The 23,465-nt window shown below is 50.0% G+C and overlaps 1 protein-coding gene across 2 annotated transcripts in view; it reads right to left on the reverse strand.

Moving 5' to 3' along the window:
- The window catches only part of LOC125034728, a 284,085-nt gene that overhangs the window by 34,397 nt on the left and 226,223 nt on the right, over positions 1-23,465 (reverse strand). For both annotated transcript variants that reach the window (XM_047626660.1, XM_047626661.1), the window contains one exon: positions 267-359. In XM_047626660.1, the coding sequence (XP_047482616.1) occupies positions 267-359 (93 nt within the window). The remainder of the gene's footprint in view (positions 1-266; positions 360-23,465) is intronic.

Raw genomic sequence — 23,465 nt, forward strand, 5'->3', positions numbered from 1 at the left:
TCGCGACGCGCCTAACTACACGTACCGGAACACCGCAAAATGAATCACCCTTCCGACATTTAAAGCCCAGAATTGAAAATGTGAAGGAAGACGCCACCTGTCCTCGCTCTTACTAAACTACGACCTTGGTTTACCAATTCTGTCATTAGTACACAGGATACCATGACACAAGAACGACCCAAGGACAAGCTCAGCCTTGAATGCAGACCGTCCTCCTCGATACGTCACAACCACCACCCAATAGAAGGAAAAAAAACGTTACCAACCTTAAGAGCACAGAAGATGCAAGCTTCTGCCATACACGCGTGTCCGTTCAGTTCACGGAAACTCCGTCGGAAGATGTCCAGGTGCCAGAGAACCTGAGGGAGAAAAAATAATAATGCATAACTGGAGTCTAAAGAAAGGAAACAATGAAAAAAAAAAAAAAAAAAAACTGACAAATTAAGTAGACGTTTTCTGAAACGTAAATAAAACGTGCACTTAAATATACACAAAACTTTGATTTTATATTAATTTATCAAATGTTCATTACGTTTCATCTCTTCCGCTGTCACACACACAAAATAAAATACAATTTAATCACTCACGCGAAAAAGGAAACCATCAGGGGAGAAAAAAGAAACATAGAAACGGGATTCAAAGATATCGTTATCGGCTAATTGAAGACGCGATAACACTCGTGTTTGTAGGTGACGCTGAGGAGAAAAAAGAGAAAGGGGAGGGAGGGAGAGAGGGAGAGAGGGAGAGAGGGAGAGAGAGAGAGAGAGAGAGAGAGAGAGAGAGAGAGAGAGAGAGAGAGAGAGAGAGAGAGAGAGAGAGAGAGAGAGAGAGAGAGAGAGAGAGAGAAAGAGATAGAGAGATAGAGAGAGAGAGAGAGAGAGAGAGAGAGAGAGAGAGAGAGAGAGAGAGAGAGAGAGAGAGAGAGAGAGAGAGAGAGAGAGAGAGAGAGAGAGAGGTGAAATGAGAGAAAGAAAGAAAGAAAGATAGAGAGAGTGTTAGCGAGTCAAACAGAAACACACAAAGTCGGAGCCACAGACAGATAGATCCTAGGAATCCACAGGAGGGACGATAAGGATTTAAACGAACAGGAGACGAGAGAGAAGGGATTTTTTAGACTTACAACCTCGTAGGAGAAGGATAACCAGAGAGGGAACGACCTGGACGAGAACCAGGAAGTAGCAGGAAGGAGACAGGAGATGAGGACGGGAGGAGGAGGAGGAGGAGGGGGGAGGGGACGAAGGAGGTGAGAAGGCGAGGAAGGAGGGGAGAAAGAGAGGAAGGAGGGGAGGAAGTAAGGAGGAAGGAAGAAGGAAGAAGGAAGTGAGGAAGAGGGTGTGGAAATGAGGAAAGAGGGAGGAAGTGAAGATGAAGGAGGAAAGAGGGGAGGACGTGAAGAAGGAGGGGGGAGTAAGGAGAGAAGAGGGGAAGGGGAAGGGGAAGGAGGGAGGGAGGGGAAGGAGGGAGGGAGGAGAGCTGGGAATTCGCCGAAACCTCACGTTGCGGGGATGATCACCGCCGTGATTACTTCACTGAGACCCCGGCATGTGAGAGGCACAGAACTTCGCACACTGTAAAAACATTCCCGGAAAAAAAATATCGAAAGAACAGCCCCCACAAATATCGAGAGATCCGCACGTCATGAGGGATCGACCACCCCATCGCCGTGAGGAACTGTACTAGGCGCCGCTACAGGACACGAGACGCTGCACGCTGTAATGTCGGATGATTTCACGCTTAGCTTCCCCTTACAACTCGGCAAGTGCAGCAACCTCCCTTTCAAAATCCCCGCGTTAAGTCTTCGTCGTGAATTCGCAACTCCGTGAATATAAGCTATTTATATCAGTCATCAAACTGGATGGAAAAACAAGCTTTGCAATGGGCAAGCTATCACGTTTTTCCTCGTTTTTTCCCTGTTTTATAAGGAAAAAAAAAAGTATCTAATTCGTGATCGCGGCGAACTTACACGTCAATTGCAACGGTCAGACTTAAGAACACGTCACCGCATTCTACCTGAAGCAAGTACAATAATAACCAAGGCAGTGCGTTCTCCAAGAAACAGTTAGAATTCGTTCATTTCTCAATTCCAATAGAACTTAATCTATTTAATTAAAAAAAAAAAAAAAAAAAAATCCTCACACTGAATGGAGCTGCTACATTTGTTTTCAGGCCCTAAACCGGAGAAAGTTTTTTTTTTTTTTTTTGACCGTGGTGGATTTCTCTTTACGAAGTTTCAAAGTCAAGGTAGAGAGGCAGCAGTGTGGCCGCAGCTCGTGCCAGGACCCTTGAAGCCTGGAGGTACGGAATCCCGCTACCCTGGTCTTCCGCCCCACGACCTGCACCCCGGTTACTCCTCTCCTTCTCTCTTTCTCTCCTCGTCTACTCCCCTCTTTCTCTAATTGCCCACTTCTCTCGTTCTCGCTTTCCCCCCTTGCCCACTTCTCTCGTTCTCGCTTTCCCCCCTTGCCCACTTCTCTCGTTCTCGCTTTCCCCCCTTGCCCACTTCTCTCGTTCTCGCTTTCCCCCCTTGTCTACTTCTCTCGTTCTCTCCTTGTCTACTCCTCCCTTTCTCTCCTTGTCTACCCCTCCCTTTCTCTCCTTGTCTACTCCTCCCTTTCTCTCCTTGTCTACTCCTCCTTTTCTCTCCTTGTCTACTCCTCCCTTTCTCTCCTTGTCTACTCCTCCCTTTCTCTCCTTGTCTACTCCTCCCTTTCTCTCCTTGTCTACTCCTCCCTTTCTCTCCTTGTCTACTCCTCCCTTTCTCTCCTTGTCTACTCCTCCCTTTATCTCTTCCCCCCCCCCCCCCTGTCTACTCCCCTCTTTCCCTCCTCCTCTGCCACGACTTTCCCTCGCGTTTCCATCTCCTTCTATTCTGCACCCGAGTCGTTCCGATATCTGTGGTGTTTTCGAGTTTCGGGGAGAGTGGACTTTCCCACGACAATCCAGGAAGGAGGGTTGATCGTCCTGTGCAAACCCATCATCGTAAGATCAAAGAACCAGGAAGACAATAATGGCACATGATAGGCATCGAACTGGTCTTTGTCAGGAAGAGATAAAGAGAGAGAGAGAGAGAGAGAGGTAGAGATAAAAATAAATGCCTGAGGTTTGCTATCCAACACTTGGTGTATAAATCGTACACAAAAAAAAACATCAACATCCAAACTTCAGGAAGTTGTACCATCGCACGCCACTACGGACAGCGTAATATCAAGGAATCTGTAACCACAAGCTAACATGAAACCGCAAAAACACTGCAGCGGCGGCGGCGGCTTCTCGCGCGTGCCCTCTACCGGCGGTCACCGACACTCCTCGTGGCGAAGCTCGGACACCAGAGGCCTCGGCGAAATGTGAAGTGAAAACCAGGGAAATTACAGGTCCTTGATGCGAAATGAAGAAGAATACATGTACTGACGGTGGTACGCTAAGGCATGAAATTAATTTAAACAGGAGAGAAATGGAAAGGACAGGGTAGAAAAAAGTACACGAACACCGCCCCTACACACGGACCGGCGTAGAGGGTGCATGTATAGGGGGCCATGGGTGCGGATGCTGGCTCTCCTCCAGAAGGGCGGGGAGGTGAAGGAGCGGCTCGGCCTGTTATTACTGTACTTCAGAGGTCCTTCCCCGCTTGCCCCAGGTTGCACGGCTCGGGGCTGCAAGCTGCACGCCGGCTCGCTACCTCGCGCCGGGCGGAGATCGGACACAGCCGACAAGCTGATTGCAGAGGAGATCCAAATATGCTTTCTTTATCCACGAAAAAAATCAATCCAATCGATGTAAGATTTGAAGAAATATTTCGTAAAAGAAACAGCTAGACTTTTATGCCAATTTTGACGGGCCGAGCAGTTATTTCCGTAAGCAGGACGCCCATCAAATCTCCCGTGGACGAGTCTGTGAGACCAGGAACCACTTCATCTCGCGTGACCACTTGAGTACTTGGGGGGGGGGGGGAGGGTTCTGGGAGCACCAACTCGAGTTCCATCGACTTTGTAACTTGAGATTTTTCGAGGCCTGCGTCCGCCAATTCCCGCTTCCGATAAGTAGGCCTACCTCGAGTGTTTGTCCTCTCGTCTTTGGTTTATTTTCCCAACAAATACCAATTTCTAAGGAAGTGAACATAACGTTGATGCTTTAAGACAATGTGAAAAAAAAAAACGTGAACCATAACGAAACATCACAATCTTTACAAAAACAAACAGACGCCCGATCATTTTCAATTAGAAATTACACAAAAGCCCTTCATTAGAATTCCCGGCCTACCCACAGCCTCTTCTCCAACCCTGTCTCGCCTCATCCCATAAATCACCTCCCAGATAAATAAATTACTCCAGGTAGTTGTGTAGCTGCCCGTAAGAGAGCCGCAATCTTCCCCAGAAACACGAGATAAAGCCTGAACGACGCCGCGCCTCGGGCCGTCGGGCGTTCCTCGGCGCACGGCGAAAGGGCGAGAGAAAAACGCCGATTTACATAAGAATGAAAAAACCTCAATCGGGCACTTAGGCAGCCGATGTCGGGGCTTTGTTTACACCGCTATTACCGCGCTCGACCCATCCTTTCGCGGGCGTCCTCCCCACGCCCACGCCTGTCACAGCGCCATCATCGTATCAGAGAGAGGGCGCAGCGCACTCGCCGTCCGCGTGGCCGAGTGGGCGCCGCCCCCGTGAGCGAAGCAGGAACAAAAGACCGTAAATGGCCCCGAGCTCTGACTCTTCATTAGTACGCTTCGGCATGTCACGGGCTTGGACCTGACGGGCTCAGTTCTGTCCACGAGAATGTTAATGGTCGGCAAAACGTTATGCAATATGGACGACCGTATCTTAAACTTTTTTTTATTTTTCTATGTATTACAAGAAGATTCATAAAGTACATGAAAACACACACACACACGCACACACACACACACACACACACACACACACACACACACACACACACACACACACACACACACACTCACATACATTCCCCCCTCCATCCACCCATCCTCCCTCCCCCCCTCCATCCACCCACCGTTCCTCCTCCTACCCATTCCTCCCTCGATATGAGAAGGCACGGAAGCCAGGTGGGCGTGGTGGGGAGGAGGGCAGAAACTGAAGACAAGTTGATTAGAAGCGTTAATGAAAGTGTGGGAGGATCGGGGGATGGAAGTGACCAGTAGCAGCCAGGAGGGAGGGAAGGCTGGGAGAGGAGGGAGGGAGGGAGGGAGGGAGGGAGGGAGGGAGAGGAGGGAGGGAGGGAGGGAGGGAAGGCAGGGAGAGGAGGGAGGGAGGGAGGGAGGAGGAGGGAGGGAGGGAGGGGAGGGAGGGAGGAGAGAAGGCAGGGGGGAGGGAGGGAGGGAGGGGAGGGGAGGAGAGGGAAGAGAGAGAGACAGAGATAGAGAGAGCCAAGGAACACCTTAATGATCAGAAATAATTGAGAGAAAGGGAAGAACGTGATAAACCACCACATTAACGTGGTTGCTGCGCTGTGGGAAACTTTACCACGAACATTAAAAAAGGGAATTCTCCTGATTAGTATAATGCTGTCATCTTCACTCTGACATTTGGTATTTACTTTAAAGATCATTTGCTATACACACGAGTCTCTGATTACATTGTGCCTACAGTGCACACAAGATTCAAACAATGAGACAGGGTCGTGTGTGTGTGTGTGTGTGTGTGTGTGTGTGTGTGTGTGTGTGTGTGTGTGTGTGTGTGTGTGTGTGTGTGTGTGTGTGTGTGTGTGTGTGTCTGGCGATAGTGGGCGTGCAAGTGTATGTGTGTGTGTGTGTGTGTGGCGAGGGTGGGCGTCTAGGCGTGTGTGTGTGGCGAAGGTGGGCGTGCAGGCGTGTGTGTGGCGAGGGTGGGCAAAGGGGCGGAAAATGCCCGGGGCTACCCTTCTGTCACAGCCCCAGGCCTCCTCACCAGATGTGAGACCGCATCAATATTAACATACTTATTACTCGTCCACAGGAATGCCAAACACAGAAAAAAACACACACAAAATTGGAATATTCTACGGATTGCATTTCGAAGTCAAAACATCACCATAAACCCCTCAAGTGAACGTCCTACGAGAGAAAGCGCGATCGCCGAGAACTGTCCTGCCGAGAGCACAGGTGTGTACGCGGGGTCCGGCTGATAATGACTCCAGCTCTGAACAGGTGGACCGCAGTGGGATAACTTGGCGGGCCTCCACTGCGGGACGCTCGACTCTACGCCGCCGTGACATAAGAGAGGGAATAGCTTGCTCCAGTGTCGAGCGGACGAGAACCTGGCCAACCTGTCCCTTCCCCGGCTCAACATCCAGTAAAGAGACAACAGGCCAGGGAAAAAGGGGGAGGCGGCGGGTACCATCAGCTCTATTGAATGCGAACAATGGGTTGATTTTTGTCGATGATGCTGGCTTGATTACTATTTTTCTCCCATGCCTTGTTTTGTTACCTGATCGTAATGAAACAGGTGTAAGAAGAGGGTTCCCGCCTAGTATTTCCTATCGTACTTAATGTTTCCCTTCATTTTTTCTAGTAAAACAATACCTTCTATTCCGCAAATGATAAAGAGAATAGTATACCTGAGCGTCCAAAATTACTCAGTCAATTATCCTAATCAAACTTCGTTCTCGTAAAGACACAAAAGCCAAGCAAGGCCCTGAGCCACGCAAACAACCACGGAGAGGCCGCGAGACGCACGCAATCAATTCCTGTCACCAAAAATGAATGTGAACGATTTGGAGAACAATATTCCATTATCTGTTTGAGCTCTCCTTTCCCCGAGGAATGGGGACGTCTTTGGATTTCACTATTCCAGACCTAAGGGACGACAGGCAGCCAGGGCGAAGGTAACAATCGCTTCTTCCCTTCCTAACAATGAAGTTTTCCTACGCGATGGCCCGGCGAGTGTTCGTCCCCAAAGATAGGACTATAGAGGCCTTTCCTGTCGCTCTGGGATGTCTCCTACTCACCCGCGTCCTAACCGCTTGGACATCCTCATGCGTAGTTCTACAACGTTAGCATTAAGGACACGTCCGTGACCGCCTCGCCTCACCCTTGACACGGCTCAGTGAAGCAGCCGATGGAAGACCGCAGACGAACAGCAGCGATCGCCGGGCCTCGCCTCGGCCGCCAGCGCATTGTCTTACCGAAGGGGAGGAAGGAGGCCCGAGGGATGTAAACAAAAGAGCCGGGTGGGGTGGGGTCGAACAGATGATGAATAAAGAGAGTGACGAAGCAAGTAAAACAAGAGGAAGCGGAAAAAAGAGAAAGAGAGAACCGTAGGACGATAGGAGGAAAATGGCTACAAGACCCAAGCGTTGATTTTATGAAAGCCGGTGACCTGGAGACCATCAGGAGGCGACGTGCCCGGAGTGACACGTGAGGCAAAGAGAGGGTGAAGGTGACGGCGTGAGGTAATTGAAAATTCGTTAACTTTTCGTAATACCGCAACACCTCCCAACCGCAAGAGATAATTTTCTTTACCCCGACTCGCACACAAGTAGCCACAGGATTTACAGAGCCGCCGCCTGCAAGCCGCTCCCCAGGACCACAAGGGCAAAGCCACACCAAACTACGAACCAGAGGCATCCCGTAGGAAAGCGAAGAACTTCTCGCTCCCCTTTCCCTCAAGACACTCCTCACTACCTCCCCCTGACACCTCCTTCCCTCCCTTGCCCTTGCCCCTCCCTAGAACACCACCCTTTCTCTTGCACATTTGCCCAGTGCACAAGACCCCGCCCTTCACCCTTCAAGGGAACAAACAGCGTTGACAGCGAGGGCGGGCAGGGCAGTGCACAGTTTGCCTAAAGTAAATGGTCCAGTTAACACGGCGCGGCTGACTGGTGAGTGAGAGGGGAAGGGCGTGATCCGAAGGCGTCTATCCTCTCCATTGTTTCCAGGGGAAAGAGACTGAAGGGAAGGGGGAGGGGAGGGGTAAGCGTAGAGAGGGGGGGGGGTCAATATTTGCATCTACGCTAACGGACTGGGTGACTACAGATGCTAGTCCTAAAATTACACTCTCACTGCCGGAATCAATATTCGCTAATTTTCCGAGTACAGAGTCCCTCCTGCTTGCCTTGCGGTACAAAGTACAAAGCCGGAGACTCTGCACGCACGGCTTTAATTACTACAATTATCCACTAACGACTTCAGACGGCATCCTTTCAAAATGAATTATCAAGTACGAACACTTCAAGGCAAGTTTGAAACCCATGAACATAGATTGAACTCGACACTCCCCTCAAAAAAGAAAAAAAAAAATCAGAAACGGATATCCCACCATAATATCTGGACGAAGAACTTTGACGTGGCATCTTTTTCTCTTCCACAAAACACCTGAGAATATGGCAGATATGGGTGTTTAAAATTCTACCTTCACTTCAAAGGCTTACCCTTCGGCAAGACCATGACGAGCTGGGGAAGGGGCGGGTGCCGGGCATGCGTGAAGGGAGAGGGAGTCGAAGAAGGGGAGGGGGGGGGAGGGGAGGCCAGGGGAGTGGAGGGAAGGGATGGGGAAGGGAAGAGAACGGAGGATAGGAGGGTAGAAGAGTGGAGGGAAGAGGAGGGGAGAGACGGGTAGAAGAGTGGCGGGAAGAGTGGAGGGAAGAGGAGGGGAGAGGAAGGGAGGGAAGAGGAGGGGAGAGGAAGGGAGGGAAGAGGAGGGGAGAGGAGAAGAGAAAGAGGAAGGTGGAAGGAACCGGAGGGAAGGGAAAACGAAAGGAAGGGAAGAAGAGTGGTGAGTAAATGAGAAGAGAGGAGAGACGGGGCGGACAGAGAAGGTCGAGGGGACGTTATGTGTGAAAGGCACTAAGTCCTCAGTTGGTAGGTCGCTCACGCTGTCACGAGGCAGAGTGATCGCCACGCCCGCGACGCGCCCATTACCACGCTCGATCCCTTTCATTATTATTTTTCCACCTGTCTTTTCCGACTTCGACAAGGCTTCAGTCGTTAGAAAAATGACAAGAATGACGGCTGTAGCAATAAAATTATCATAAAAAATGCGTAAGTCGCGCATTCGCTGCCTCATTGTTGCCACAACTTCAGGATATTCCCACGTGAAATCTGTCTGGGATAGTGAGACACATGGATGCTGCGGGGGGAGGAGGTGGAAGGAGGGAGAGGGAGAGGGAGAGGGAGAAGAAGGAGAAGTAAAAGGAAAAGGAAAAGGAGAGAGAGAGAGAGAGGGGGAGAGAGGGAGAGAGGGAGAGAGGGAGAGAGGGAGAGAGGGAGAGAGGGAGAGAGAGAGAGAGGGAGAGAGAGAGAGAGAGAGAGAGAGAGAGAGAGAGAGAGAGAGAGAGAGAGAGAGAGAGAGAGAGAGAGAGAGAGAGAGAGAGAGAGAATGACGATGTTTATTCGCGTGTGGCCAAGTGTACACGACGTGGTGGCCAGCGGGCAGATCTGTCCTACTCGTGCTTACTCAAGGTGAACTGCCCGCTGTCTGCTTGCCCAGGCAACCCACCCCCCCATCCTTACTCCGTGCCTGCTTACCTGACACTCCCTGCTTGCGTAAAATATTTAATCTAGTCTCTAGTAAGGCGAGGCAAGCTATCGCCTTTACCAGAGATACTGTACATCGAATGTACAACACCTGATGTACAACGGGACCACATCTTGCACTTTCACAACCTACGCCATGAAGTGTACACCTCTAGGCTGTCTTAGAGTAACTGTGAATGGAGAGAATCTGTTGTGTGTTTCCTCCCCCCCACCCCCCCACCCGTTCGGCCATCTGGCACCCCCGCGCAAGAAAGTGGAAGCGTTACGTCACGTGCCAGTTGCGAGGGACTCTCCAGCTGTCATATCAGGATTATAACACCTCACAAACCGGTCGTCTTCGCAAAAAAACACGAAAAGAAAAGAAAAAAAAAACGAGGAAGTATCGAGCCGAGCGAACCATATGGTCGCTACCATTCGCTTGGAAAAAACATTTTTGTTGTCACTCTCCTGTGTTTGCTTTGCTGTTGTCTGACTCTCTTCGCTTTTCACCTTAGGCATATAACCGAGAGGCTGTGAATGGATGCTTGGCGATTCTGTACATCCTGCAAAACTAACCCGAAGGCCCGACACCTTCCATAAATAACAAGGCAACGTGAAAACGGCATCAAGGAGATTAATCACGTTCGAAGCACACAGCAGGTAAGCGGAAGAAGGTGCCTCCCGACGCCTTTGGATTTATGGCAGCGTCAACAGAGTCGGAATGATTCGGGCGCTGCGCGTGGCCTTTGCTCGAGAGGCAGAACTCGCCCGAGATTTACAACCCCGGGGGGCGGAGGACGAGCTTTTACAAGCGCTGAGGCTGTTGTGGCTGGCTGGCGGGGGGGAGGGGGGAAGCCAAGCTGTCGCCTCGCCCTCGCCCTAACAGCCCCGGCGCCAGAAATGCTCGCGAGGCGCACGTGCTGTGACTCTGTGTCTTTCGAAGCGAGCTTTTCCGCGGCGGCGCCTCACGGGGCTTCCGGGGAATTGCCGCAGGACACGCGAATCCTCCACAAGCTCTTCAGCTGAGATTTTCTTGACAAGCTTAGTTTGTTTTTTTTGAGCGAGGGAAAATCTGCATAAGCCTCTTTTTTCTCCGAGGGGAGATCAGCCTAACCCTAATATGTACAACGCTGCCACAACAATGCACGCAAGCACGCGCCTAATCCGAGCGGCTATGCGGAGCTGACGCTGGTAACGAGATCACTGCTTCAATAAGTACAAAAGCTCACCAAATCCAGCCAAGCTCAGCGAGAAATAAAAATCCCCCCCCCCAAGCTCTCCTCCGCTCGGTTAATGCGCGAAGCCTCAGTCCGCAACATTGCACAGGTCGCCTCAATTGCATTAAGTCACAAGGCGGGGTAGAAGCGACTGCCTCTCGCGTGTGTCAATCGTGTCCCTTACTTATACTTACGGCGCGGGTATGGGCTTGGTGTCATACGCTCCCGAGGGGGGCTCCGTCCGCTCTGACACACGGACGAACGTGACACCGCCGGATGTGGCAGGGGGAGGAGGAGGGGGGGCGCGATCGCGGCTTATCATCAGCTTACAAGGTGTCTACTGATTGCCTGTCGTATAAAGAGGCCGTTTATAGACCTGCGCGAAAACGGTATCGAAAGGTTAACCGCATTTTCTTGGCGACGACCAGGAAATCCCGCGTGCAAATCAGGTACGATTTGGATGGATTTAAACGCAAAGACAACGATATGCTCCTAAGTTATCCCAACCCAACTTCAACATCCACGAAGTTCATATCACAAGACTCTACACCTGAGTACTTCGTCTTTACCACCTGAGTCACGACCGCACGCACACGCACGCACGCACTCCCAGCCACCTGCGCCATCCCGATCCACCCATCCATCACCACCCACGCCATCTCCGCCATCCTCCCTCCCTCCCTCCCTCCCTCCCTCCCTCCTTCCACGCACTGTTGACAGATGGTGGGTATCGTGGCTACACCTGAAGGTCTTCTTTAAATCCCCCTCACGACATCCTCTCCTTCCCCTCCTCCCCTTCCCCCCTTCCCCCCTCCTCCTCCTCCTCCTCCTCCTCCTCCTTTCCTCCTTCCCTCTTCTTCTCCTATCTCCTTCCTCCTCCTTCCACCCTGCTCCTCCCCTCCTCCCCCCTCATCGTCCCCCTTCCTTACCTCCTTCCTCCCCATCATAACACACCCGCAAGAAACAACGCACAAGTCCTGTCATCAAACGACCCAAATGACATCAAATTGCCCTCCTGTGCAAAGGAGGAAAATCAGGGAGGCTAAAAAAACGAGGGAGAAAGACAGTGTATAAAGGGAGACTTGCGGGTCTTTTCCTAGTCTCCCTTAGTCTGTGCTTCGTGTTTAGGTGTGAGGACAGGGAGGGAAGGTAGGGGAGAGAGAGAGAGTGAAGGAGGGAGAAAAGGAGGGAGGGAGAGAGGGAGGGTAGATAGAAGGGAGGAAGGAAGGGAGGGAGGGAGGAGGGAGAGGTGGGGAGATTTGAAGGGTAAGAAGAAGGAAGAGTATGAGTGTCGGAGAGAGAGAGAGAGAGAGAGAGAGAGAGAGAGAGAGAGAGAGAGAGAGAGAGAGAGAGAGAGAGAGAGAGAGAGAGAGAGAGAGAGAGAATGAAGGAGGTAGGAGCAAGAGTATGAAGGTAGTGGGGAGGGAAGGAGGGAAGGAGGGAAGGAGGGAAGGAGGGAGGGAGGGAGAGAGGTAGGAAGGGAGGAAGGGAGGAAGGGAGGAAGGGAGGAAGGGAGGAAGGGAGGAAGGGAGGGAGGGAGGGAGGGAGAGGGTGAGCATGAGGGTTTTAAAAATGAGTGTGACGAGCGGATGTGACACCACCTCACTCCACGAAGGGAACAGAGCTCGGGAAAGAAGGAAAACTTAGGGGGGGGGGGGTATAGTGAGTTAATCTACGCTGACTGTCTCGTCTTCACTACCTTTAAAGTAAATCACAGGACAAGATAATATATTTCACAAAATACTTGAAATACTCACAAAATCCTCTCATTTTTTTCTGAAATATATAAACTAACAAACTCTCTTTTTAAAAACACAAAAGCCAGGACTGTGAGAACAAGGAGACGCAGGTGAGTGTAGCGAATAGAAGACCTGTGTACCTGCCTCGAGTCGCTAAGGTCGCGCTTGTCATGACTCCGCATTGGATTCTGACCTTTGCGGCATCGGCGTGACAGGTCAGGGGGTCAGGTCAGGAAGTAGCGTGCGAGGCGTTTGTAGGGCGAAGGGAGACAGAGGGGAGGGGGGGGGGAGGTTTACAGATTCTACCTCAGGTGCTACACAAGAGATTTGGTCTACGGTTGGGAGGGGGGGGGGGAGGATTCAGTTATGAAAAAAATACTGTTTGATCGACAATATCACCATGGACACTGGATATATCAACTCTACCAGCAAACTTTAACAAAGGACTTCCCTGAACTGAAATCGCCACGAAGGGTTACCATAAACACACACCGAAACAGAAACTTTCCATTTTTTCCTTCACCCCAAACGACCTAAGAGCTCCAGATGTTTTATAGTTTCTTTCCAGACAACAGTTGGCAGACAGAGCGACGCGGCGACTAATCTGACACTGATAGCTTGGGAGCTCCAGGTCGCCGTGCCGCTGCCGTATGCCTCCACACGCTTTCACTCTCCAGCCACGTCGATTGCACACGAGGAACCGCCGCAGATCGCGAGACTTTTCTTTTCGAACGTCTGACCTGTGATCTGTATGATCTACGCCCTCGCTGTTTACTCTCCCCCTTCCGTTCATGATCGCTGCCTCTGCACGTTATCGCTCTCTTCCTCTCTTCCTCCCACAGCCGGATCGCTCCGAGTCCTCCCTTTCACTTTTTCTGCCATTTTGCTAAATTTCCTAGGTACTCTATTTACCCGCTCTTTCTTTCCTTCCCGTTCGCCAAAATTCAACTCCCCCCCCCCCCCCATTTATCCCCGTCCCCATCCGCCGGGCTTACATAACATCCGGTCCAGCTTAACCGTATTGTCCACGTCTAACCCGTCCTTCCTCCCTTCCTCCTACGTCTGTTCTGTAACAGTACTAATCGTCTAATACTTTCTAAAATCTTTTCGGTTTCCTTCTCCCTTATCACATTTTTTTCCTTCATTCCCTTTACGATTTTTTTTTTATACTTCAATTTTCTCCTTTCTTATCATTCCTCCCTCATTCCCTTCGCTCGCTTTTCAAACTTGTTTATCCCCCCTTCCCCCACTCCCTTCGCTCGATTCGACTTCGTCTCCTTGTTTATCACCCCTCCCTTATTTCCCCCCTTCCTCCTTTTTCTTCTCTCGGCCTCTCCCCCTTTTCCTCTCCGTCGGGCGCCTAATATCCGTTCACTTCCTTCCTGTAAAACGCCAACTTCCTCGCCAATCGCAACGGTTCCTGTCCTCTAGTCCCTTAATTGCTGTTCCAATCCGATAATTATTTCGCTCGGGAGATCGCGATGGCCGCCCGACTTCCGGCCTCCATCAACTCCCAACACTGCCCCTCCCTCAAAAAAATAAAATAAAAAATAAAATAAAAATAAAAAATAAAATAAATAAATAAATAAGTAAATAAATAAATAAGTAAATCAATAAAAAAAGGTTATCTTTCGGGGGAAAGTAACTGCACAATCACTCTCTAAGAAGAGATAATAAATAATAATAATAATAATAATAATAATAAAAATAATACCCCCCAAAATAATAATGAAGAAATAAAAATAATGCAAATATTTTTTTTGGGGGGAGGGGGGGGAACAATGGCACAATCACTCCCCCACGAAATAACAGCAAGCAAACGACGACAGAAAAGAGAGAACACAATGTAATTTAATGATCCTCTTCCTCAAGCACGAAGAGCCTAAACGAGGGAAAAAAAGAGAAAAAAACGAGGAAGAAAATCCCCTTCTTTTCCCACACCTTGATTAAGGAAACGGATTTTTTACTCTGACCTACTGGAAGCGCCCACAACGCCCTCGACAATGCCTTAACCCGGGAGCGAAGGTTGCCATACAGGCCGAGATTCCCACAAGGAGTCGAGGCGAAGGACAACTTGCATGCGATGTAGGCCAGGCGATGTACCTCCGCTTCACACGCTGTCTGACAGGGACCCAAACTCGAGAATAATTTAATGGCACGTCATTAGAACGTCACATTGTCTTGCTTTCAATGGATGGGAAATGATTAGCCGTCTGCGATAATGTGTCACTTGTGGGAAGTGATCTTTCTTAGCTGTCCATGGCTACGAGTCTCATTATTCCAAAGTAGGATTCAATGAAGAAAGTCTATCGGTGTTGCGACATCCGACGCGCGTGATGAAGCGACGAGGAAGTGTTCCTCCGACGAATGATAAATCGCCGACAGAACAAAACCCCCCGTGAGGGAATTCACGCAATTATCAACGAGCCACAATTCCATTCAGCCCGGAATCCCATGCAACACCAACGCCAAGGCTCTTCACACGCCCACAGCCCCGCCCCATCTCCTCTCGTAGGTCTTTATGTCATGGGAACCACATACTTCCCTTTACGTGTTCTCTCGCGTTCTTCCTTGTTCTCTTTCGTAGTCTGCGTCTCCCGATCTTCAAACACTATAGGCCCACCTCAAATTATCCTCCATACCCTTACGCCGCCGGCCTGAACCATCCGAAAGGCCTGACGTGATAAAAGATACGGGGCGCCCTCGAGGCATCATTCCTCCAAAACACATACATGAATCTCGACCCACAATGGTCTTCGGTAATGATCGTCTATGGGGCGAGGAGAGTCGCATTACAGGCCTGACATAAGGATCAGTAGGTCTTTTCATATCCCATGATTAACGACCTTGCCTCCGTCGCCGTGAATGTCCCTCCGGCTGCGCGACATCGAGTACGACAACAGCTTGCACGTGTCGAGTGAATGGGGTCGCATGAATGAAATACCTCGACGGCCCCCTATGCAATGGAGGTTCGAATTCCGAGCCATTGAGCAATGGAGGACCCTAATCGCGCACACAGAGCTGCGCGGACATTAATATACTCGCCTTTGGATATGGTTATCTACATGAAAACAGCTTTCTTAAACGGCGGACGGCAACTACTATACGCTGATACAAAAAAGTGATGAAAAAGATATCTAAAATCCTATCCATCATCTCTAATCGTGGAAATACTGCAGAGAGGCGCAGAGTTCCAGGAGAGAGAGTAAGAGCTTTGTATAAACAGCCCCGAGGCAGAGTGACTGGAAACTCCTTGCGAGAGCTCAGGCAAAGATCCCTTACTCATCTTCTAAGACTCATCTGCTTGAGCACTTATCCCGTCTCCTCGTGTAGCTCTCAGCAGGTCACTCATGCGTGCGGGATGAGGCAGCTGAGACTCCTCCTTCTTTTCTTCCTTTCTTCTCTCGCTCTCTTCTCTTCCTCTTCGTCCCTTCCCTCCCTCCCTCCCTCTCTCCCTCCCTCCCTCCCTCCCTCCCTCCCTCCCTCCCTCCCTCCCTCCCTCTCTCCCTTCTTCTCCCCTTCCCTCTTTGCACAGGGATGTACTGGGATATCATATGAAGAGAATACATCGACGACATGAACATCCGATGAATGTCCGGCCGCTGAAAAGGCTTTCTTTAATAATGATGATAATAGGGGTTCGCGGGAGGGCCGTGGTTAGAGGCAGAGACAGGGAAGGGGAGAGAGAGAGAGGGAGGGGGAGAGAGAGAGAGAGAGAGAGAGAGGGAGGGGGAGAGAGAGAGAGAGAGAGAGAGAGAGAGAGAGATAGAGAGAGAGAGAGAGAGAGAGAGAGAGAGAGAGAGAGAGAGAGAGAGAGAGAGAGAGAGAGAGAGAGAGAGAGAGAGAGAGAGAGAGAGAGAGAGAGAGAGAGAGGGAGAGAGAGAGAGAGAGAGAGGGAGAGAGGGAGAGAGAGAGAGAGAGAGAGAGAGAGAGAGAGAGAGAGAAAGAGAGAGAGAGAGAGAGAGAGAGAGAGAGAGAGAGAGAGAGAGAGAGAGAGAGAGAGAGAGAGAGAGAGAGAGAGAGAGAGAGAGAGAGAGAGAGGGAGAGAAGGAGGGAAATAGGGAGGAATGAAAAGAAGGGGAAAACAGAGAAAATAAATCAGAGGCCGCATTTCCATTAAAAAAGGACATGCGGGGAAATGAGTAAACCAGACCTGGACCAAAATTCGATCTCGGGACAAGGGTGAAGTGAAGATGAGATTTTTTTTTCCTACCTGGGCTCGCCTTCATAATACCACTAGACAAACCTTTATCTCCACCTCCCCTCCTAGGCCTACCGCACACCAGTGACATCATTGTCGCCCGACGGTTACAGAAGAGGCAAAAAATGCACACCATTTTTGGCTCGTACTCGAAACCTTTTGATGGGAGTCATCGAGGTAGGGAAAACATAACTACCATTAGACGCAAACAAATTGTAGGTTGTAACTCGTGGTTACGACACAGACTGGATGAGAAATGCGGCTATTGAGGGAGCCTGTGTATAAAGCGATGGCGGACATAAACAACATTGAGGTATTATAAGGTCAATGGAACCCTTTCTATTGAGATCATAAGTGGCTGTCATCGGGATCTGAAGGGATTCGAATCGACGCGTTCGATTCCTTTCACTGGCGTTGAAGCTTGATGGCTCTCGGCTTTGGAGTAGTAGCAAAGGATTCACCGCTACTTATAAGTTTAATCATCGGATATCTAAAACTTTAACCATTTTACATATTTATAAATTTGATTATTATAATTTTTTAAATGTTTAATGTCTAGAGACATCTATGCATGCAAATACATAACTGTTTAAACACTAGAGTGATTTGCAAGTTAAATAATTGATCATTTTAATGTTTAATCAATACATGCATTCAAAACTTAAATAACTAGACATTTGAAATGAAAAAAAATATATATAATAAAAAAAAAAATCCCGGTCTTTTTATAATATCCATCGCTCTCGATTTTTTTTTCCATTCTCTCTCCTCAAGCTACGGATTCCCAAACACATGTAGGCCTACACTTAAGCATAATGATAATTACTATTTGGATCCCGGAGTTTTATCCTAACAAAGCAAGGGACGGACAAGAAAGTACCATTGTCCGTTTTTTCCCTATTGTTCGCCCGGACCATTTTCTACTGTCGCATAGAAATCCCGCGGCCGCGCTCTCTGCCACCGGTTATTGTGTCTTAAGGAGGTCAAACTATGCATGGATTTGCTTGGTATGTGTGTGTTGGGGGGGGGGGGCTACCGACTTGTAAAGCGACCATAAACCCTTTACATATATTTCCTAAAAGCACTTATATATGGGTTACGTGCTGTGCATATGAAGCTACGCATAGATTTGCCTTTCATCTAAATCTACCATAAACCTATAAATTTTCTTAAAAGCACGCATCCTACTTCTCCCTTTACCTTAAAAATAACCCTCTCTACAAAAGACTATACGTATATAAACATTATCAAGCACGCATGACCAATCGATTGAATCTCTGTTTGCGATGCTCTCCACGACGAGTTTGTATTTCCCTTCGCTCCGCCCCATACAAGCTTTAAAGCACAATAAGGGAAAAAGACCTCTCGCCGACCTGCGTGAAGCTCGTAAATTAACCCCCCCGAGAGACCCAAGAGAAAAAGGGAGAGAGAAAACACCGAGATTTAGACGCCATATTGTTAGCCGGAGCAGTGAAGGGGCCCGTCCCTCGTCTCCGCTGCATTTTATCGTTCCCGGCCTTTTGATAGGAACGAGAGGGTCGGCGATTTTAATGCGTGTTTCGCATTGTGTTGATAAGAGATCGAGATGGAAAGGGATACAAGAAGAGGCCATTTAAAGCATTGTGAGGTTGAGTAGAGGATGGGAGGGGGTGGGGGTAAAGGGTAAGAGGGGGGTGAGGGAGGGCGTTTGACTCAATGTCGCGGTTTTATATGAAGGGTCTTGCCATCGCGGCGATAAATTTCGAGTCTTGTTTTCCACGTCGCGGTGAAATTACATGTCTAATAAATTTCCGTGGAAATAACGACTTTTCTTTTTTTGAGGTTAGGAAAAATGGAAAAAAAGGAAAACAAACGCACAAGCTCCAGAAATAGAGAACGAATAATTATTTTTTTCCATACGTGGGGAATCTTTTTTTCTCTCTCTCTCTTTTTACAACAACGACACAATCCAAAGTTCACTCGGAAAAGTATAGGTCAACAAGAGCAAGTTACGAACGCAGGATGTGAGTTGCCGCCGCGCCGTTCCTTCGGGCCGTTACTCGCGCAGAAGTTTCCTTTCACGGTGTCTCTGCGGAACCTCGCTTCCTCCCGCCCTGTCACGGGACACTTGGCGCCGCCGAACGCACCATCGAGCATAAATTCCCTCTGACGAAACCAAATCTGATGAGGTTCTTACTATACGTTTTCTTTCCTTCTTCCGGGGTATATCTAAAGCGTCCTGTCTTTGCTTAGGATGACCTGGAGAAGTAAGCTTCGTGGAAAGGAAAGGCTGCCACAGGACACCGATCCCTCATCCCTCAGCCTCGAGGATCAGGGACGGTCCTCGGCGAACCTTCCCACGAGGGCCCAACCCCTTGGCACTAAGCCCATCACTCCTGAAGATCCTCAGCAAATCCAATCAAGGACTGTCACAGCCGTTTAATTCGACCTCGCGTTCCGTCGCCCGCGAAGCTTAATCCCGTTCGCAGGCCTTTGGATTCGAGCCGCGGGTTGAATGAGGGCCGGACCTAGGCCTAGGGCGAGGCCCTTTATGCACTGCCTCTAAAGTATACTAAGACCAAATTAAAGTCGCATATGAATAGGCTCTTAAATAAGCCGATCGGTTAATGTACTTTACACAGAGCAGAGACCCTCCTCCAAGGAACGCCAGTGCAGATATATCGCCGCGAGTGTCCTCCTCTCGCGTACAATCTTGGAAGCTCTAATCGCCCCTCCGAACGCCGGCGAGGACAGCGCCTTCGAGACTCGGCTGCGTGAACAGAGGCTCTCGGCGTCAACATCCAGGCCACGACGGCCGACGGTGCGCGTTGGGACTCGAGATTGAAAGTCGAGGGTCGCACGGCCGCTTCCGCTAACTGAGTCGAATCTGTCACAAAGCCTGTCAAGGGAGAAGAACTGAGCAATCAAGGGCGGCCCCCTTACCCTTCCCGAGCACCGTGACAGCACTCACAGGCTTACCAGTCCGCGAGGGGGATACACTGTCACAGCAAGTCACATTATAGTATCTCTTCCCCTCCTCTCTCTCTTTCTCTCTCTCTTCTCTCTTTTATACAAAAGCAAAACATCTCCCATTCCCCGTTTGTAACCCTTCATTCCTTGCGCACCCTTCACCCCCCGAAATATTTCCAGAGAATAACATAACAAGCATTCCGATCGCGTTTAAGAAGAAGGGGGACAAAATAAAGGCGAGGACACAAAGACCTCACTTTACTTCGGCGTGAAGACCGTCTTTCTCTCAAGCCGTCTTTGTGCCGCCGCTGCCGACCCCGAGACCTAATCCCCTTAAAGACGTCGGCATCGACCTCGCTGTCCTGTCAAACCCTCCTGGTCCTGCCTCGGGTTTTGTCTCGAGTCACCGCCTCATGGAGGAGCTGCAGGTGAAGCTGGCCAACGGCAGATAAAAACAGAACCGTCGCGAGGCATACATAGCGGAATTAACCAAACTTATGGACGGGGAAAGAATGCTCGCTAACTCGTAAATTTCGCAGTAAAGCCTCGCTCCTTTCCTTTTTTAGACGCTGTTGTCGATATTTTCGGAGAAAAACAAAACATTCCTGCGGTTGAAGTAATGCCAAACATGCGTAAGATGCCACGTCTCTTGCGGATTAACACGAGGACAGAAAAGAGAAAGAACTGAGAAGCTGATCAGGGTTACAGCCAGCGATGGACGCCAAAAGGGAGGTTAAAAATGTAGAAACTATAAATTCCAGAGGAAAAAGAATACAACTAACACAAACACGAGGAGAATACAAGAGAATACAATATGCAAATGCCAAACGTTTCAAAATCCTACCACGGGCATCGCCACGGACGTACATTATGAGCGAACCATTAAGACTAGTCAAAGCTACCCATAATTTAGATATATTGCTACGCGTTACATACGATACCCTTAAGGCTCACGTCGGCTAATTTTATCCATTATCGCAAAACCCTCAGATTTTAGCGCGAGCACCGAGTGCGAAAAGCGTTAAACGGGCGGAAATGCGTACAACCACTACTCTTACTCTAGAATTCGCTTAGGCCTAGGAACGGCTCGTCCACTCGTGAGTGAGTAAACGAGTCATTTCCGCCGCGACGACTGATTCTCAAGACGATAATGTCCGTTATGATTCATACGATAACAATCTTCATGGAGGTTTATGAATATTCAAGCGTTCCATTTGCGTCTTGACTTTGCCTCAGGGCTGAGTTTCTTTTTCGAAAATCCCGAGAACACGCTCATCCCTCTACAGGAGAGAAAAAAAGGTATATAATTCATCCTTCCTTCAGAGATATCACGGAAAATCCACAGTTTATATAACATACTGAACCATAGCCGCTTGAAGCCTCCCCTATCCCCCCCCCCTCAGCCCCCAACCCAAGAGAGAGAGATACCTTAGACCCGAGAACTTCACCTCCTCCCTCCCAGCCCCCCCTGGACTCCACCCTAGACACCACCTCCAACCCCTAACCCCCACCCCCTGCCCCCACCATCACCGCGCAGCCGCAACGGTCCATTGGCTGGAAACTCGGGTGATTGGAGCCATTGTTGTGCACGTCCTGGGAGGAGGAGGAGGAGGAGGGGGGCAAGGGGGGAAGGAAGGGGGGGAGAGTGGCAAGGAAAGGGAGGGGAGAGTTGCTATCAGCAAAAGGGGAGGGAGGGAGGGAGGGAGGGAGGGAAGGAGGGAGGAAGGGAGGGAGAGAAGGAGAGAAGGAAGGGTCCGCATAAGGCATGATGGGGTTGGCAGGGGATGAAAATGAGAGCACGGTTGTCGGTCCTTATTTGTAGCGAGTCCGGACCATGTCGCTCATACATGTATAAACACAAACGTATAAACACACTTACACACACACACACACACACACACACACACACACACACACACACACACACACACACCTTGTCCTCTTGCAATACGATCAACAAAAGGCGAAACCCGATGCCCGACTGCTTCTTGGCAACGGTTAAAGCTGCCCTTTGGCCCGTCCGGAGTCGTGGAAAAGCGAAAAAGCAAATCGAATTCTTCAAGTCCATCTAGTCGAGGCGCCTTACGTCGGGGCAATTTTGAGCTACCTTTAATTTCGTCCGAGAATGCCTGGCCGTTATTAGCAGTGGGGTTGGGCGCCTGTGTGCATCACCTGCAGCCCCCCCCCCCCCCTCCAAGACAGACAGGAGCGGGGGGGGGGGGGGTTGCAGAGGTTGGAGCAGCTGTGCGGAGGAAAGCTGGAAGGGAAGGTAAGTCGAGGGGGATGGAAGGAAGGAAAAGGGAGAGGCGAGGATAATTATGCTACCTGGGATATTGGATATAATCATTTATAGACTGCAATCGATAGCTTTGAGCTTGGGGAGTTCTTTTTTTTTTTGCATTTGAAGAGCTTGCTTGCTTTTGCCCCAATACGGCCGTTGGCGCTTCAAGTTCGTTCGCAAATAGCCTGTCTAGCGTTATTAAAGGTGAAACGAGTCACAGGCTTTGTTTCAGGCGAATCGTGAGAACGGAAAAATACGGAGGGTGTGGCCGGCCGCCCGTGGAACTGGGCCGCGGGCGCCGCATTCAAAGAACTGACAGGTCTAACTCGAGCTAAATGGAGTCGGGAAGCTACAAACGACGAACTCTTTTGGCGAGTAGCGGTGCACGGGGCGAGCGGCGGCGGCGGCGGTGATGACCCTTCCCGTTGCTGCCGCCTGCACGGTGACAAGAAGCTGCGCGTTTGTAGGGACGCTGCACGACACTCGCGGAAATGCCGTCGGGCAAGAAAGAAAAGCGACCAACAAAGAAAACATCCGAGGAGAAAGGGAAGGGGACGCATGAAGGGCAATGAAAAGGGGGCGAGACGCAAGGGGAAAGAAGAAGGAGAGGGAATAAGCAAGTTGACAGCGGGTGCGAAGTGTTATGCAAAGCCAAACAAAGGAGGAAATAAAAGGAAAAATAGGGGAAAAAATAATAACAACTCAACAAAAGCTACGGGAACAGAGGAAGAATAGCAGCGCCGGAAGTTGCCGTTTTACAAGAAGCCAAAATCGTCGAGGTTTGGAAGGGGGAGGCGAGGCAGGTGGGGGGGAGGGGAAAGGAGGAGAGTGAGCGGGCCAGGTGGAAAGGGGAGGAGGAAGAGGAGGAAGCAGAGATCCAGCAAAGCAGAGGGGATAAAGACCCGATTTACAGAGGAAAGGGATTAATGGGCGATAGGTTAATCGGGCGTGTGTTGTAAGGCGTTCCGGGAAGAGGCGTCCGGGGAGGGAAGGGCTTCAGATAAGGAGAGAAGAGTCCCTTGCCTACAGGAAGAAGAAGAAGAAAAAAAAAAAAAAACATCGACATTGCACGAGGGGGAAAAACTACGGAAATAACCAGAACTATATATAAAAAAAAAAAAAACTATACAGGGGCGAAGCGATCCACAGAGACGCAAGTCGGAAGCGCATAGCCCGTATCTGCATTTGGAGGCGGATTTAACCGCAGGGGCGGACGGCCGCTTCGTCGCTTCGCGCTCGATTTGCGCGGACCGATTCCTCAACCTACGTTGAAACTCGTGACGCAGCAAATGACGCAAGCAACACGTCCGTCCAACGTCGCGATCGGACGAGAAAGTTTTTTTTCTTCCAAAGGCTTTTCAACCCGATAAATCTCCACGCGAAAGAAAGAGAAAATCTCGAAGGAGTACCGTTTATATCAGAGCGGCGAGTGGTAGCCATCGGGACCAGAAAATGACTCATTCGACGGACTGTGAGGACGCCGACGGACCGGGGAGAGGAGGTAGGGGGAGGGGAGATGGGGGTTGAGGAGGAGAGAGGAAGGAGAGGGAGAAGAATAGGGAGGAGGGAGGAGAGAAGGTGGAAGAGAGAGGATGGAGGAGGGAGAGGGAGAAGGGAGGAGATGTAGGAAAAG

The sequence above is a fragment of the Penaeus chinensis genome, chromosome 18, assembly GCF_019202785.1.
Source record: "Penaeus chinensis breed Huanghai No. 1 chromosome 18, ASM1920278v2, whole genome shotgun sequence".
NCBI classification, from domain to species: Eukaryota; Metazoa; Arthropoda; class Malacostraca; order Decapoda; family Penaeidae; genus Penaeus; species Penaeus chinensis.